This window comes from Leuciscus leuciscus, assembly GCF_965113295.1.
Source record: "Leuciscus leuciscus genome assembly, chromosome: 25".
Taxonomy (NCBI): domain Eukaryota; kingdom Metazoa; phylum Chordata; class Actinopteri; order Cypriniformes; family Leuciscidae; genus Leuciscus; species Leuciscus leuciscus.
Genome location: NC_138724.1, coordinates 24388722 through 24401062, shown reverse-complemented (window position 1 = coordinate 24401062; position 12341 = coordinate 24388722). Strand labels below are relative to the sequence as shown.

The window sequence follows — 12341 nt, the reverse complement described above, 5'->3', positions numbered from 1 at the left end:
CGACACCAACAACACCACACATTTCTACTACTGCTGTTACTGCTCAAACACCATTCATCGAAACACCACCTCCCACAGGAACAGAAACGCCATCAACACTTACTACAACTGCTGTTCCACCGACACCAACAACACCACAAATTTCTACTACTGCTGTTACTGCTCAAACACCATTCATCGAAACACCACCTCCCACAGGAACAGAAACACCATCAACAGTTACAACAACTGCTCTTCCACCAACACCTACATTACCTGGAATTACTACTGCTGTTACTACTGAAACACCATCTACAGAAACACCACCTCCCACAGGAACAGAAACACCATTAACAGTTACTACAACTGCTGTTCCACCGACAACAACAACACCACAAATTTCTACTACTGCTGTTACTGCTCAAACACCATTCATCGAAACACCACCTCCCACAGGAACAGAAACGCCATCAACAGCTACAACAACTGCTGTTCCACCGACACCAACAGCACCACAAATTTCTACTACTGCTGTTACTGCTCAAACACCATTCATCGAAACACCACCTCCCACAGGAACAGACACGCCATCAACAGTTACTACAACTGCTGTTCCACCGACACCAACAACACCACACATTTCTACTACTGCTGTTACTGCTCAAACACCATTCATCGAAACACCACCTCCCACAGGAACAGAAACGCCATCAACACTTACTACAACTGCTGTTCCACCGACACCAACAACTCCACAAATTTCTACTACTGCTGTTACTGCTCAAACACCATTCATCGAAACACCACCTCCCACAGGAACAGAAACGCCATCAACAGTTACAACAACTGCTCTTCCACCAACACCTACATTACCTGGAATTACTACTGCTGTTACTACTGAAACACCATCTACAGAAACACCACCTCCCACAGGAACAGAAACGCCATTAACAGTTACTACAACTGCTGTTCCACCGACAACAACAACACCACAAATTTCTACTACTGCTGTTACTGCTCAAACACCATTCATCGAAACACCACCTCCCACAGGAACAGAAACACCCTCAACAGTTACTACAACTGCTGTTCCACCGACACCAACAACACAACCAATTTCTACTACTGCTGTTACTGCTCAAACACCATTCATTGAAACACCACCTCCCACAGGAACAGAAACGCCATCAACAGTTACTACAACTGCTGTTCCACCAACACCAACAACACCACACATTTCTACTACTGCTGTTACTGCTCAAACACCATTCATCGAAACACCACCTCCCACAGGAACAGAAACGCCCTCAACAGTTACTACAACTGCTGTTCCACCAACACCTACATTACCTGGAATTACTACTGCTGTTACTACTGAAACACCATCTACAGAGACACCACCTCCCACAGGAACAGAAACGCCATTAACAGTTACTACAACTGCTGTTCCACCGACAACAACAACACCACACATTTCTACTACTGCTGTTACTGCTCAAACACCATTCATCGAAACACCACCTCCCACAGGAACAGAAACGCCCTCAACAGTTACTACAACTGCTGTTCCACCGACACCAACAACACAACCAATTTCTACTACTGCTGTTACTGCTCAAACACCATTCATTGAAACACCACCTCCCACAGGAAAAGAAACGCCATCAACAGTTACTACAACTGCTGTTCCACCAACACCAACAACACCACACATTTCTACTACTGCTGTTACTGCTCAAACACCATTCATCGAAACACCACCTCCCACAGGAACAGAAACGCCATCAACAGTTACTACAACTGCTGTTCCACCAACACCTACATTACCTGGAATTACTACTGCTGTTACTACTGAAACACCATCTACAGAAACACCACCTCCCACAGGAACAGAAACGCCATTAACAGTTACTACAACTGCTGTTCCACCGACAACAACAACACCACAAATTTCTACTACTGCTGTTACTGCTCAAACACCATTCATCGAAACACCACCTCCCACAGGAACAGAAACGCCCTCAACAGTTACTACAACTGCTGTTCCACCGACACCTACATTACCTGGAATTACTACTGCTGTTACTACTGAAACACCATCTACAGAAACACCACCTCCCACAGGAACAGAAACGCCATTAACAGTTACTACAACTGCTGTTCCACCGACAACAACAACACCACACATTTCTACTACTGCTGTTACTGCTCAAACACCATTCATTGAAACACCACCTCCCACAGGAAAAGAAACGCCATCAACAGTTACTACAACTGCTGTTCCACCAACACCAACAACACCACACATTTCTACTACTGCTGTTACTGCTCAAACACCATTCATCGAAACACCACCTCCCACAGGAACAGAAACGCCATCAACAGTTACTACAACTGCTGTTCCACCGACACCAACAACACAACCAATTTCTACTACTGCTGTTACTGCTCAAACACCATTCATTGAAACACCACCTCCCACAGGAAAAGAAACGCCATCAACAGTTACTACAACTGCTGTTCCACCAACACCAACAACACCACACATTTCTACTACTGCTGTTACTGCTCAAACACCATTCATCGAAACACCACCTCCCACAGGAACAGAAACGCCATCAACAGTTACTACAACTGCTGTTCCACCAACACCTACATTACCTGGAATTACTACTGCTGTTACTACTGAAACACCATCTACAGAAACACCACCTCCCACAGGAACAGAAACGCCATTAACAGTTACTACAACTGCTGTTCCACCGACACCAAAAACACAACCAATTTCTACTACTGCTGTTACTGCTCAAACACCATTCATCGAAACACCACCTCCCACAGGAACAGAAATGCCATCAACAGTTACAACAACTGCTCTTCCACCAACACCTACATTACCTGGAATTACTACTGCTGTTACTACTGAAACACCATCTACAGAAACACCACCTCCCACAGGAACAGAAACGCCATTAACAGTTACTACAACTGCTGTTCCACCGACAACAACAACACCACAAATTTCTACTACTGCTGTTACTGCTCAAACACCATTCATCGAAACACCACCTCCCACAGGAACAGAAACGCCCTCAACAGTTACTACAACTGCTGTTCCACCGACACCAACAACACCACACATTTCAACTACTGCTGTTACTGCTCAAACACCATTCATCGAAACACCACCTCCCACAGGAACAGAAACGCCCTCAACAGTTACTACAACTGCTGTTCCACCGACACCAACAACACAACCAATTTCTACTGCTGTTACTGCTCAAACACCATTCATTGAAACACCACCTCCCACAGGAAAAGAAACGGCATCAACAGTTACTACAACTGCTGTTCCACCAACACCAACAACACCACACATTTCTACTACTGCTGTTACTGCTCAAACACCATTCATCGAAACACCACCTCCCACAGGAACAGAAACGCCATCAACAGTTACTACAACTGCTGTTCCACCAACACCTACATTACCTGGAATTACTACTGCTGTTACTACTGAAACACCATCTACAGAAACACCACCTCCCACAGGAACAGAAACGCCATTAACAGTAACTACAACTGCTGTTCCACCGACAACAACAACACCACACATTTCTACTACTGCTGTTACTGCTCAAACACCATTCATCGAAACACCACCTCCCACAGGAACAGAAACGCCATCAACAGTTACTACAACTGCTGTTCCACTGACACCAACAAAACCACAAATTTCTACTACTGCTGTTACTGCTCAAACACCATTCATCGAAACACCACCTCCCACAGGAACAGAAACGCCATCAACAGTTACTACAACTGCTGTTCCACCAACACCAACAACACCACACATTTCTACTACTGCTGTTACTGCTCAAACACCATTCATCGAAACATCACCTCCCACAGGAACAGAAACGCCATCAACAGTTACTACAACTGCTGTTCCACCAACACCTACATTACCTGGAATTACTACTGCTGTTACTACTGAAACACCATCTACAGAAACACCACCTCCCACAGGAACAGAAACGCCATTAACAGTTACTACAACTGCTGTTCCACTGACACCAACAAAACCACAAATTTCTACTACTGCTGTTACTGCTCAAACACCATTCATTGAAACACCACCTCCCACAGGAACAGAAACGCCATCAACAGTTACTACAACTGCTGTTCCACCAACACCAACAACACCACACATTTCTACTACTGCTGTTACTGCTCAAACACCATTCATCGAAACACCACCTCCCACAGGAACAGAAACGCCCTCAACAGTTACTACAACTGCTGTTCCACCAACACCTACATTACCTGGAATTATTACTGCTGTTACTACTGAAACACCATCTACAGAAACACCACCTCCCACAGGAACAGAAACGCCATTAACAGTTACTACAACTGCTGTTCCACCGACAACAACAACACCACACATTTCTACTACTGCTGTTACTGCTCAAACACCATTCATCGAAACACCACCTCCCACAGGAACAGAAACGCCCTCAACAGTTACTACAACTGCTGTTCCACCGACACCAACAACACAACCAATTTCTACTACTGCTGTTACTGCTCAAACACCATTCATTGAAACACCACCTCCCACAGGAAAAGAAACGCCATCAACAGTTACTACAACTGCTGTTCCACCAACACCAACAACACCACACATTTCTACTACTGCTGTTACTGCTCAAACACCATTCATCGAAACACCACCTCCCACAGGAACAGAAACGCCATCAACAGTTACTACAACTGCTGTTCCACCAACACCTACATTACCTGGAATTACTACTGCTGTTACTACTGAAACACCATCTACAGAAACACCACCTCCCACAGGAACAGAAACGCCATTAACAGTTACTACAACTGCTGTTCCACCGACACCAAAAACACAACCAATTTCTACTACTGCTGTTACTGCTCAAACACCATTCATCGAAACACCACCTCCCACAGGAACAGAAATGCCATCAACAGTTACAACAACTGCTCTTCCACCAACACCTACATTACCTGGAATTACTACTGCTGTTACTACTGAAACACCATCTACAGAAACACCACCTCCCACAGGAACAGAAACGCCATTAACAGTTACTACAACTGCTGTTCCACCGACAACAACAACACCACAAATTTCTACTACTGCTGTTACTGCTCAAACACCATTCATCGAAACACCACCTCCCACAGGAACAGAAACGCCCTCAACAGTTACTACAACTGCTGTTCCACCGACACCAACAACACAACCAATTTCTACTACTGCTGTTACTGCTCAAACACCATTCATTGAAACACCACCTCCCACAGGAAAAGAAACGCCATCAACAGTTACTACAACTGCTGTTCCACCCTCACCAACAACACCACACATTTCTACTACTGCTGTTACTGCTCAAACACCATTCATCGAAACATCACCTCCCACAGGAACAGAAACGCCATCAACAGTTACTACAACTGCTGTTCCACCAACACCTACATTACCTGGAATTACTACTGCTGTTACTACTGAAACACCATCTACAGAAACACCACCTCCCACAGGAACAGAAACGCCATTAACAGTTACTACAACTGCTGTTCCACCGACAACAACAACACCACACATTTCAACTACTGCTGTTACTGCTCAAACACCATTCATCGAAACACCACCTCCCACAGGAACAGAAACGCCCTCAACAGTTACTACAACTGCTGTTCCACCAACACCAACAATACAACCAATTTCTACTACTGCTGTTACTGCTCAAACACCATTCATTGAAACACCACCTCCCACAGGAAAAGAAACGCCATCAACAGTTACTACAACTGCTGTTCCACCCTCACCAACAACACCACACATTTCTACTACTGCTGTTACTGCTCAAACACCATTCATTGAAACACCACCTCCCACAGGAACAGAAACGCCATCAACAGTTACAACAACTGCTCTTCCACCAACACCTACATTACCTGGAATTACTACTGCTGTTACTACTGAAACACCATCTACAGAAACACCACCTCCCACCGGAACAGAAACGCCATTAACAGTTACTACAACTGCTGTTCCACCGACAACAACAACACCACAAATTTCTACTACTGCTGTTACTGCTCAAACACCATTCATCGAAACACCACCTCCCACAGGAACAGAAACGCCCTCAACAGTTACTACAACTGCTGTTCCACCGACACCAACAACACAATCAATTTCTAGTACTGCTGTTACTGCTCAAACACCATTCATCGAAACACCACCTCCCACAGGAACAGAAACGCCACCAACAGTTACAACCACTTCCGGTACACCGATACCTACAGTATTACTATTTTCTACTACTGCTGTTACTGCTGAAATACCATGGACAGGAACACCACCAACTACAACATATGTTACATTATCTCCTTTGACAACAGCACCTCCAGTGACACAAACACCATCAACAATGTTCACGGTGCATACAGAATCAACAATTGAAATGCCACATGCCTCATCACCTCAAATTGTCATCACAACGAGCTGTCATTGCACATATGCAAATCAAACATTCCCACCCGGTAAGTAATACATGAATGACAATTTCAATTTTTTTTCACACAGTTTTGTGATTGTGAATCCATGAACAATTGTAAGCATATCAATGATGCACATTCTGTTATTCTAATTATAGAGTCTGTGATCTACAACAAAACTGATAAAGCGGGCTGGTGCTACTTTGCTTACTGCAACTCCAGCTGTGTTAGTGAAGTAACACAGAAACCATGTCCTCAGACTACTACAGTTCCAGTTTCAACTGTTCCAAATGACTGTGCTGATGTCAACAGAAAGGTAAAAAAAATTGTTCATGTACAATTTACATTTTTCAAACAATTATTTTTAGTTGAATTACAATGGCACTGAAATAGATAAGCCCATTGTTCCTTTGTCCCTTTGTTCATCAATATTTTTTTAATCTTTAACAGAATGGAGAGTCATGGAATGAAGGATGTACGACTAAAAACTGCATAAATGGGAATGTCACCACAAACCCTGTACAGTGTGATCCAACTGATTCTGTTATACCTACATGTGTCAATGGACTGAAACCTGTGAAGGTTTATTATAACAATGGCTGCTGCACTAAGTATGAGTGTCCATGTGAGTTTAAACCATGCTCTAGGAAACTGATGTTTATTATTTTGGTTTAACTTTCTGAAATCAATGCAGGTCAATGCAGTAGCTGGGGTGACCGTCATTGGTCACATCATTTATTATGTGTTCCAAGGAAACTGCGACTATGTGTCCAAGAAATAATTCCAAAATACGATATCAGTGTCCATGTGTGCCGCTGCACAAACCTATGGCTTTTCAGCCCGCTAAAACAGGCAGGACCGACTGCCTATATAAGCATAAGAGTGCTATTTCATCAGAATCTTTCGACTGAGAAGTGTTAGCATCTACTCGCGTCCTACTGTTTAGTAAGGTGAATCATTCTTTTTTGGAACAATATAACATAACGCTGTGCAGAACAGAAGTTGTTACTAGGACCCACTATAAGGGCCCTAGGAAACTAATGCAATAGGTTTGTGCAGCTGCACAAGCGTTAACAAATCAGGCTTCAGTATTTCGGAGAAAACAGAGTTCCCCCAAAGCGTGATTCACGCAATGTGAGAGACCGTTTCGAAAGGGAAAAAAACTAGCTAACTTTTGTGCTTGGTCCATAATCTTTTGTTTATTGTTCACCCTCTTCTAATCTTAGGCTTTTGTCAAGGCTGGGGCAACTCACATTACATTACATTTGATGGACTCCACTACACTTACCAAGGAAACTGCACTTATATATTAATGGAGGAAATTAGGCCGCAATTCAACTTAAAGATCTACATTGACAATGTCTACTGTGACATTGGTGAGCGTGCATCCTGTCCCAGATCCATTATTGTGTCTTACAACAAACAAGTAATTACACTTAGGAATAACGGGTTAACAGAAGGTGTGAGTCTGGAGGTGAGTCCTACATTAGGATTGCAAAAAGATTTTAAGTAAGTGTTCTGTACTGTATTGTAAATGTGTTGGGTTTCTTTGTGGTTGTCTGTTTTTCTATAAGGCTCTGAAGGACAATGTTGTGTTAACAATGCCATATGTTCATAAAGATGTGATGGTTATAAGCTCAGGCCTAAATTTGTTCCTGGAGATCCCAGAGCTAAAAGTCAATTTAACATTCGGAAACACTGACTTTAGCATCAACCTGCCGTTCCAGCATTTTGGAGAAAACACACAAGGTCACTGTGGTAAGTTAGCACATTAAAAAAATTTGTTTAAATAGTGAGGTTAATAGTGTGAAAGGTTAATGAGGTCATATGAGGGTTCATTTATATAGCAATAAAATACATTTAAATAAATAAAAGGTTTTTGAATATTTATTTAACTGCAACAACTCAAGAAAATGTATTATGTTTGACAAAATAAAAAAGAACAGCTGTTGTTGTAAGGAGGGGTTTGAGTTTGTGCATTATTAATCTTAATTATTCCAAATAATTCTTACTAAGGAACATGCAACAACAACCAGGCTGATGACTGCATGATCCCTAGAGGGATCTTGGTCAACGACTGTGCAGAGATGGCGGATTACTGGCCAGCCAGTGGTGTGAATGGCAAAAATTGCTCGAATATGTCATCAACACCCATTATAGAACCATGCCAGAACCTGAACCATAGTGACTGCAATCTTCTCATGAGCGAGTAAGTGGTGTAAGAATGTTTAACAAGCTTTGCTTCCAAAGTGTTATTTGCCCTTTCAATCATCTGTTCTTCATTTTGTACTTCCTCAGGTTGTTCGAAGCATGCCATTCCCATATGTCCCCTAAAAACTTCTTTTCAGCCTGTCGTGAGAGTTGTGACCCCGCAGCAGTGTGTGCCAGTCTGCAGAGCTACGCACGGTCTTGCTCTCAATTAGGGGTTTGCATACACTGGAGGAACTACACTAGCCTTTGCAGTAAGATCATTGTTACAATAAATTGATTTAATTGAATCTATCTATCTATCTATCTATCTATCTATCTATCTATCTATCTATCTATATACAGTATATATATATGTATTATTTTAGAAAATAAAATGTGTTTTGATTTGAAGACAAATTTTCCTGTTTGAAGTGGAATATTCGGTAACACTTTATTTTACAGTGTCCTTGTTACATATGTTACATGTACTTACCATAGTAATAACAGTAAATTATGCATAATTACATGCAATTAACCCTCAACCACATCCTAATCCTACCCTAATCCTATAGCAAGTACATGCAGTTAATTATTATTACTGAGTATATAATTACACTGTAACAATGACACCTTAAAATAAAGTGTAACCGAATATTCTTTAGGAGCTGTAGAGTTTTGAACTCAGAGATTGTTTTAACTTTTCTTTTTCAGACATTAAATGTTCTGAAGATAAAATCTTTTTGCCTTGTGGTCCATCTGAACCACCAACATGTAGAGATGGGTATGTCCTTTTTTCTTTTAATAATTTAGACCGTTTTGAAAAGACAAAATTCTGTGCATATTAAGTCAAAGATAAGTACATACTGATGGTAGGTTGCATTATTGTGCAGCTTAGGAGTTAAGCAAGCCTTTTTAAAGGCAAATATGTGCCATGATGTCTATTATATATTTAATACATCCAGCTTTCACATTAATATATGGTCTAGTAGTGTTGTCACCATACCAACATTTTAGTTGTCAGTACATAAACCAGTAGAATTTCACAGTTATCTTTATTAATTTCAGTGCCATAGCAAAAAGCTATTGTTGTTATTTTATATTAAGTTTTTTATGTAACTATTTAAAAAATATATATTTAAATTAATGAAATTAGTTGATTATCATTGCTATTAATATGCATTTACATAATGCATATACCATGAATATACAAATTACTGACTGTCCCCCAACACACTTAATAACTGTAAGGCCAAATATGAATGTAATTTGATACTTACGACTGATCATGTCCAAACGCTCAGAGACAGATGAGTTCAGTCTGTGTTCACACTTCACAGTCAGTGTTTAAAATCACTAGGATGCAATGTTATCTGTGATCAGAATGTGTGTAATAAACGGTAAAAAGGTTAAATAATATGTGTATTTCAGACCTATGCAGAGCATCAATTCAGTGCTCACAGAAGGATGCTTCTGCCCTGAGAACACAACACTCTTCAACAAAGAGTCAGGAATATGTGTGCCAAAATGTGGTGAGTAGCCATTACAGAGTGTGCGTGCGTGTGTGTGTGTGTGTGTGTGTGTGTGTGTGTGTGTGTGTGTGTGTGTGTGTGTGTGTGTGTGTGTGTGTGTGTGTGTGTGTGTGTGTGTGTGTGTGTGTGTGTGTGTGTGTGTGTGTGTGTGTGTGTGTGTGTCTGTCTTCTCTATTAGAGTTGAAGTCTTTGTCTTAATACTGTACCTCTCTAGATAGATAAACTGACAGACAGATTGGTCAACATCTCAGATTATGGTTTTACAAGAGCCCTCAGTCTATTTCCAGCATACTAAAGATAGTATTTACCTAAACCACTATTTTGTACAATATTTTTTATATTCTTTAAGTCACTGAACATGTCTGGCATGGAACACTAATTATGAGCAATGAGAATAAGGCAAAACATGATTGTTGGGTATCTGAAATGAATGCTGTTATAAATGCATTTTCTCTTTTTCATTAGAGTAAAATTGGCAGTTTGTTTCTTAGGCCAAGAGATCTTGGTTTGGATCTGGGCCTCAAAGGCTTCTGGATTGGGGATCTTGTATTGTTCTGGGACTTTGGGGTTTTGACTCCAGCTGTAGTGCCTATTAAAGGCAATGGGAAAGCAATATATTGATATACAGAAAATTTGCACCTGCATCAAACACATCAACATGCATGCCAGAGCCATTTTGAGAATGTTTCTGATTTTGTTTTTTCTTGTAGGATGCATAGACCCCTCGGGAACTCCACGTGAGGTACGGCAAGGTTTAAAACTGTTAACTTAATAGCCACTTGTTGAAGAAGCATCTTATATTAAGCATATAAGAAGCAAGTTATAATATTTTTTGTTTGTTTTTGTTGCAGTTTGATGAGCATTTTGAGTATAAATGTGAGGACTGCATCTGTGATAAAGCCAGACAATCAGTGATCTGTAAACCCAAGAAGTGTCCTGATGTGAACCCTGAGAACTGCACTGAGCCCGGCTTTGTGCTGGTCAATGTCACCGATCCCTCAGATCCATGCTGCAGCAAACAAGTTTGCAGTAAGATGAGTTTGTTTCTTTTTTTAATGAGTTTTGTTTTAAGATTGAAGTGTCAAGTCTCCTCACACTCTGTTCCATTTAGAGTTAGATTGTGCAGTCCGCATGTGCCCAAATGGATCATGTACGCAAGGGTTCTGTATTTATAATGCATCAGACAGCACCAGACATGTTCTCAAGGTACATTTGAAAAAAATCCCTATCTTTTCAGTTCATCTGACAAAGAGTCTCCTCTTTTCCTCAGTCTTCATGTATTCTGTCTGTCTTTCTATAGAATGGAGAGAAGTACAATTATAAATGTGAAACTGTTACCTGCCGTCAAATTAATGGCTCGTCTGTGACTGTGAAAACCAACACAGAATGTCCTTACTTGAGTTCACAAGACTGTAGACCTGTAAGTAGAAGCTCTAGCTTCAACTCCACACATCATACACTTGTTCAGTTTGTATTTTGAATAGTTGTCGCATTATCAGATACTACCCTTTTTCTAATCTGATTGTACACATTTCTTCAGTCATTGAGTCATTGAGGAAGTTTTTATAGCACCAAAGCAGCATTATGTTGTCAGATAGTCACATTGCTTCATTGTTGATTAGTTGCATTGTGGCATGTTGACCAGTTCATACAGTTTCTGCTTTATTATTAAAATTATAAACTTGTTTTTCACTCCAAGGGGTTTGAATATGTGAAAAAAGAAGGAGAGTGCTGTGGATCATGTATACAAGATGCCTGTGTTTATGATGCACCAGACAACACCACTCATACTCTCAAGGTACATTTAAAAACATTCTCAAACTTCATTCTTTCAGTTCATCAGACAAATAATCTGCTCTATTCTTCAATCCTCATGGATTCTGTCTGTCTTTTGTTAGGATGGAGAAGTCCACAGTTACACATGTGAAACTGTTACCTGTCATGAATTGAATGGCTTGTTTGTGACTGAGAAGAGCATAAGAGAATGCCCGTCCTTGAGTTCACTTAACTGTGGGCCTGTAAGTAGAAGCTCTAGCTTCAACTCTACGTCTTCTAGGTTTTTTTAATTATTTTTTTTAAGTATCTATTGAGGAAGTTTGCACA

At 41.0% G+C, this 12341-nt stretch overlaps 1 protein-coding gene across 1 annotated transcript; it reads left to right on the top strand.

The window, feature by feature from the left end:
* The first annotated feature begins 7774 nt into the window (after positions 1-7774).
* On the top strand, positions 7775-10377 carry LOC309490916 (intestinal mucin-like protein). Its single transcript, XM_082160246.1, has 6 exons — positions 7775-7993; positions 8094-8277; positions 8536-8728; positions 8818-8981; positions 9421-9490; positions 10138-10377. Exons 1-6 carry the CDS (start codon positions 7832-7834, stop codon positions 10244-10246), a joined length of 882 nt encoding a protein of 293 aa, XP_082016372.1. The 5' UTR covers positions 7775-7831; the 3' UTR covers positions 10247-10377.
* Positions 10378-12341: the final 1964 nt, after the last annotated feature.

Excerpts from the sequence above, each read along its gene's own strand:
- LOC309490916 (XM_082160246.1), top strand. The coding sequence starts at position 7,832 with ATGGAGGAAATTAGGCCGCAATTCAACTTAAAGATCTACATTGACAAT. Across the intron at positions 7,994-8,093 it reads CAGAAGGTGTGAGTCTGGAG|GCTCTGAAGGACAATGTTGT; the intron begins GTGAGTCCTACA and ends TTTTTCTATAAG. Across the intron at positions 9,491-10,137 it reads CCACCAACATGTAGAGATGG|ACCTATGCAGAGCATCAATT; the intron begins GTATGTCCTTTT and ends TGTGTATTTCAG.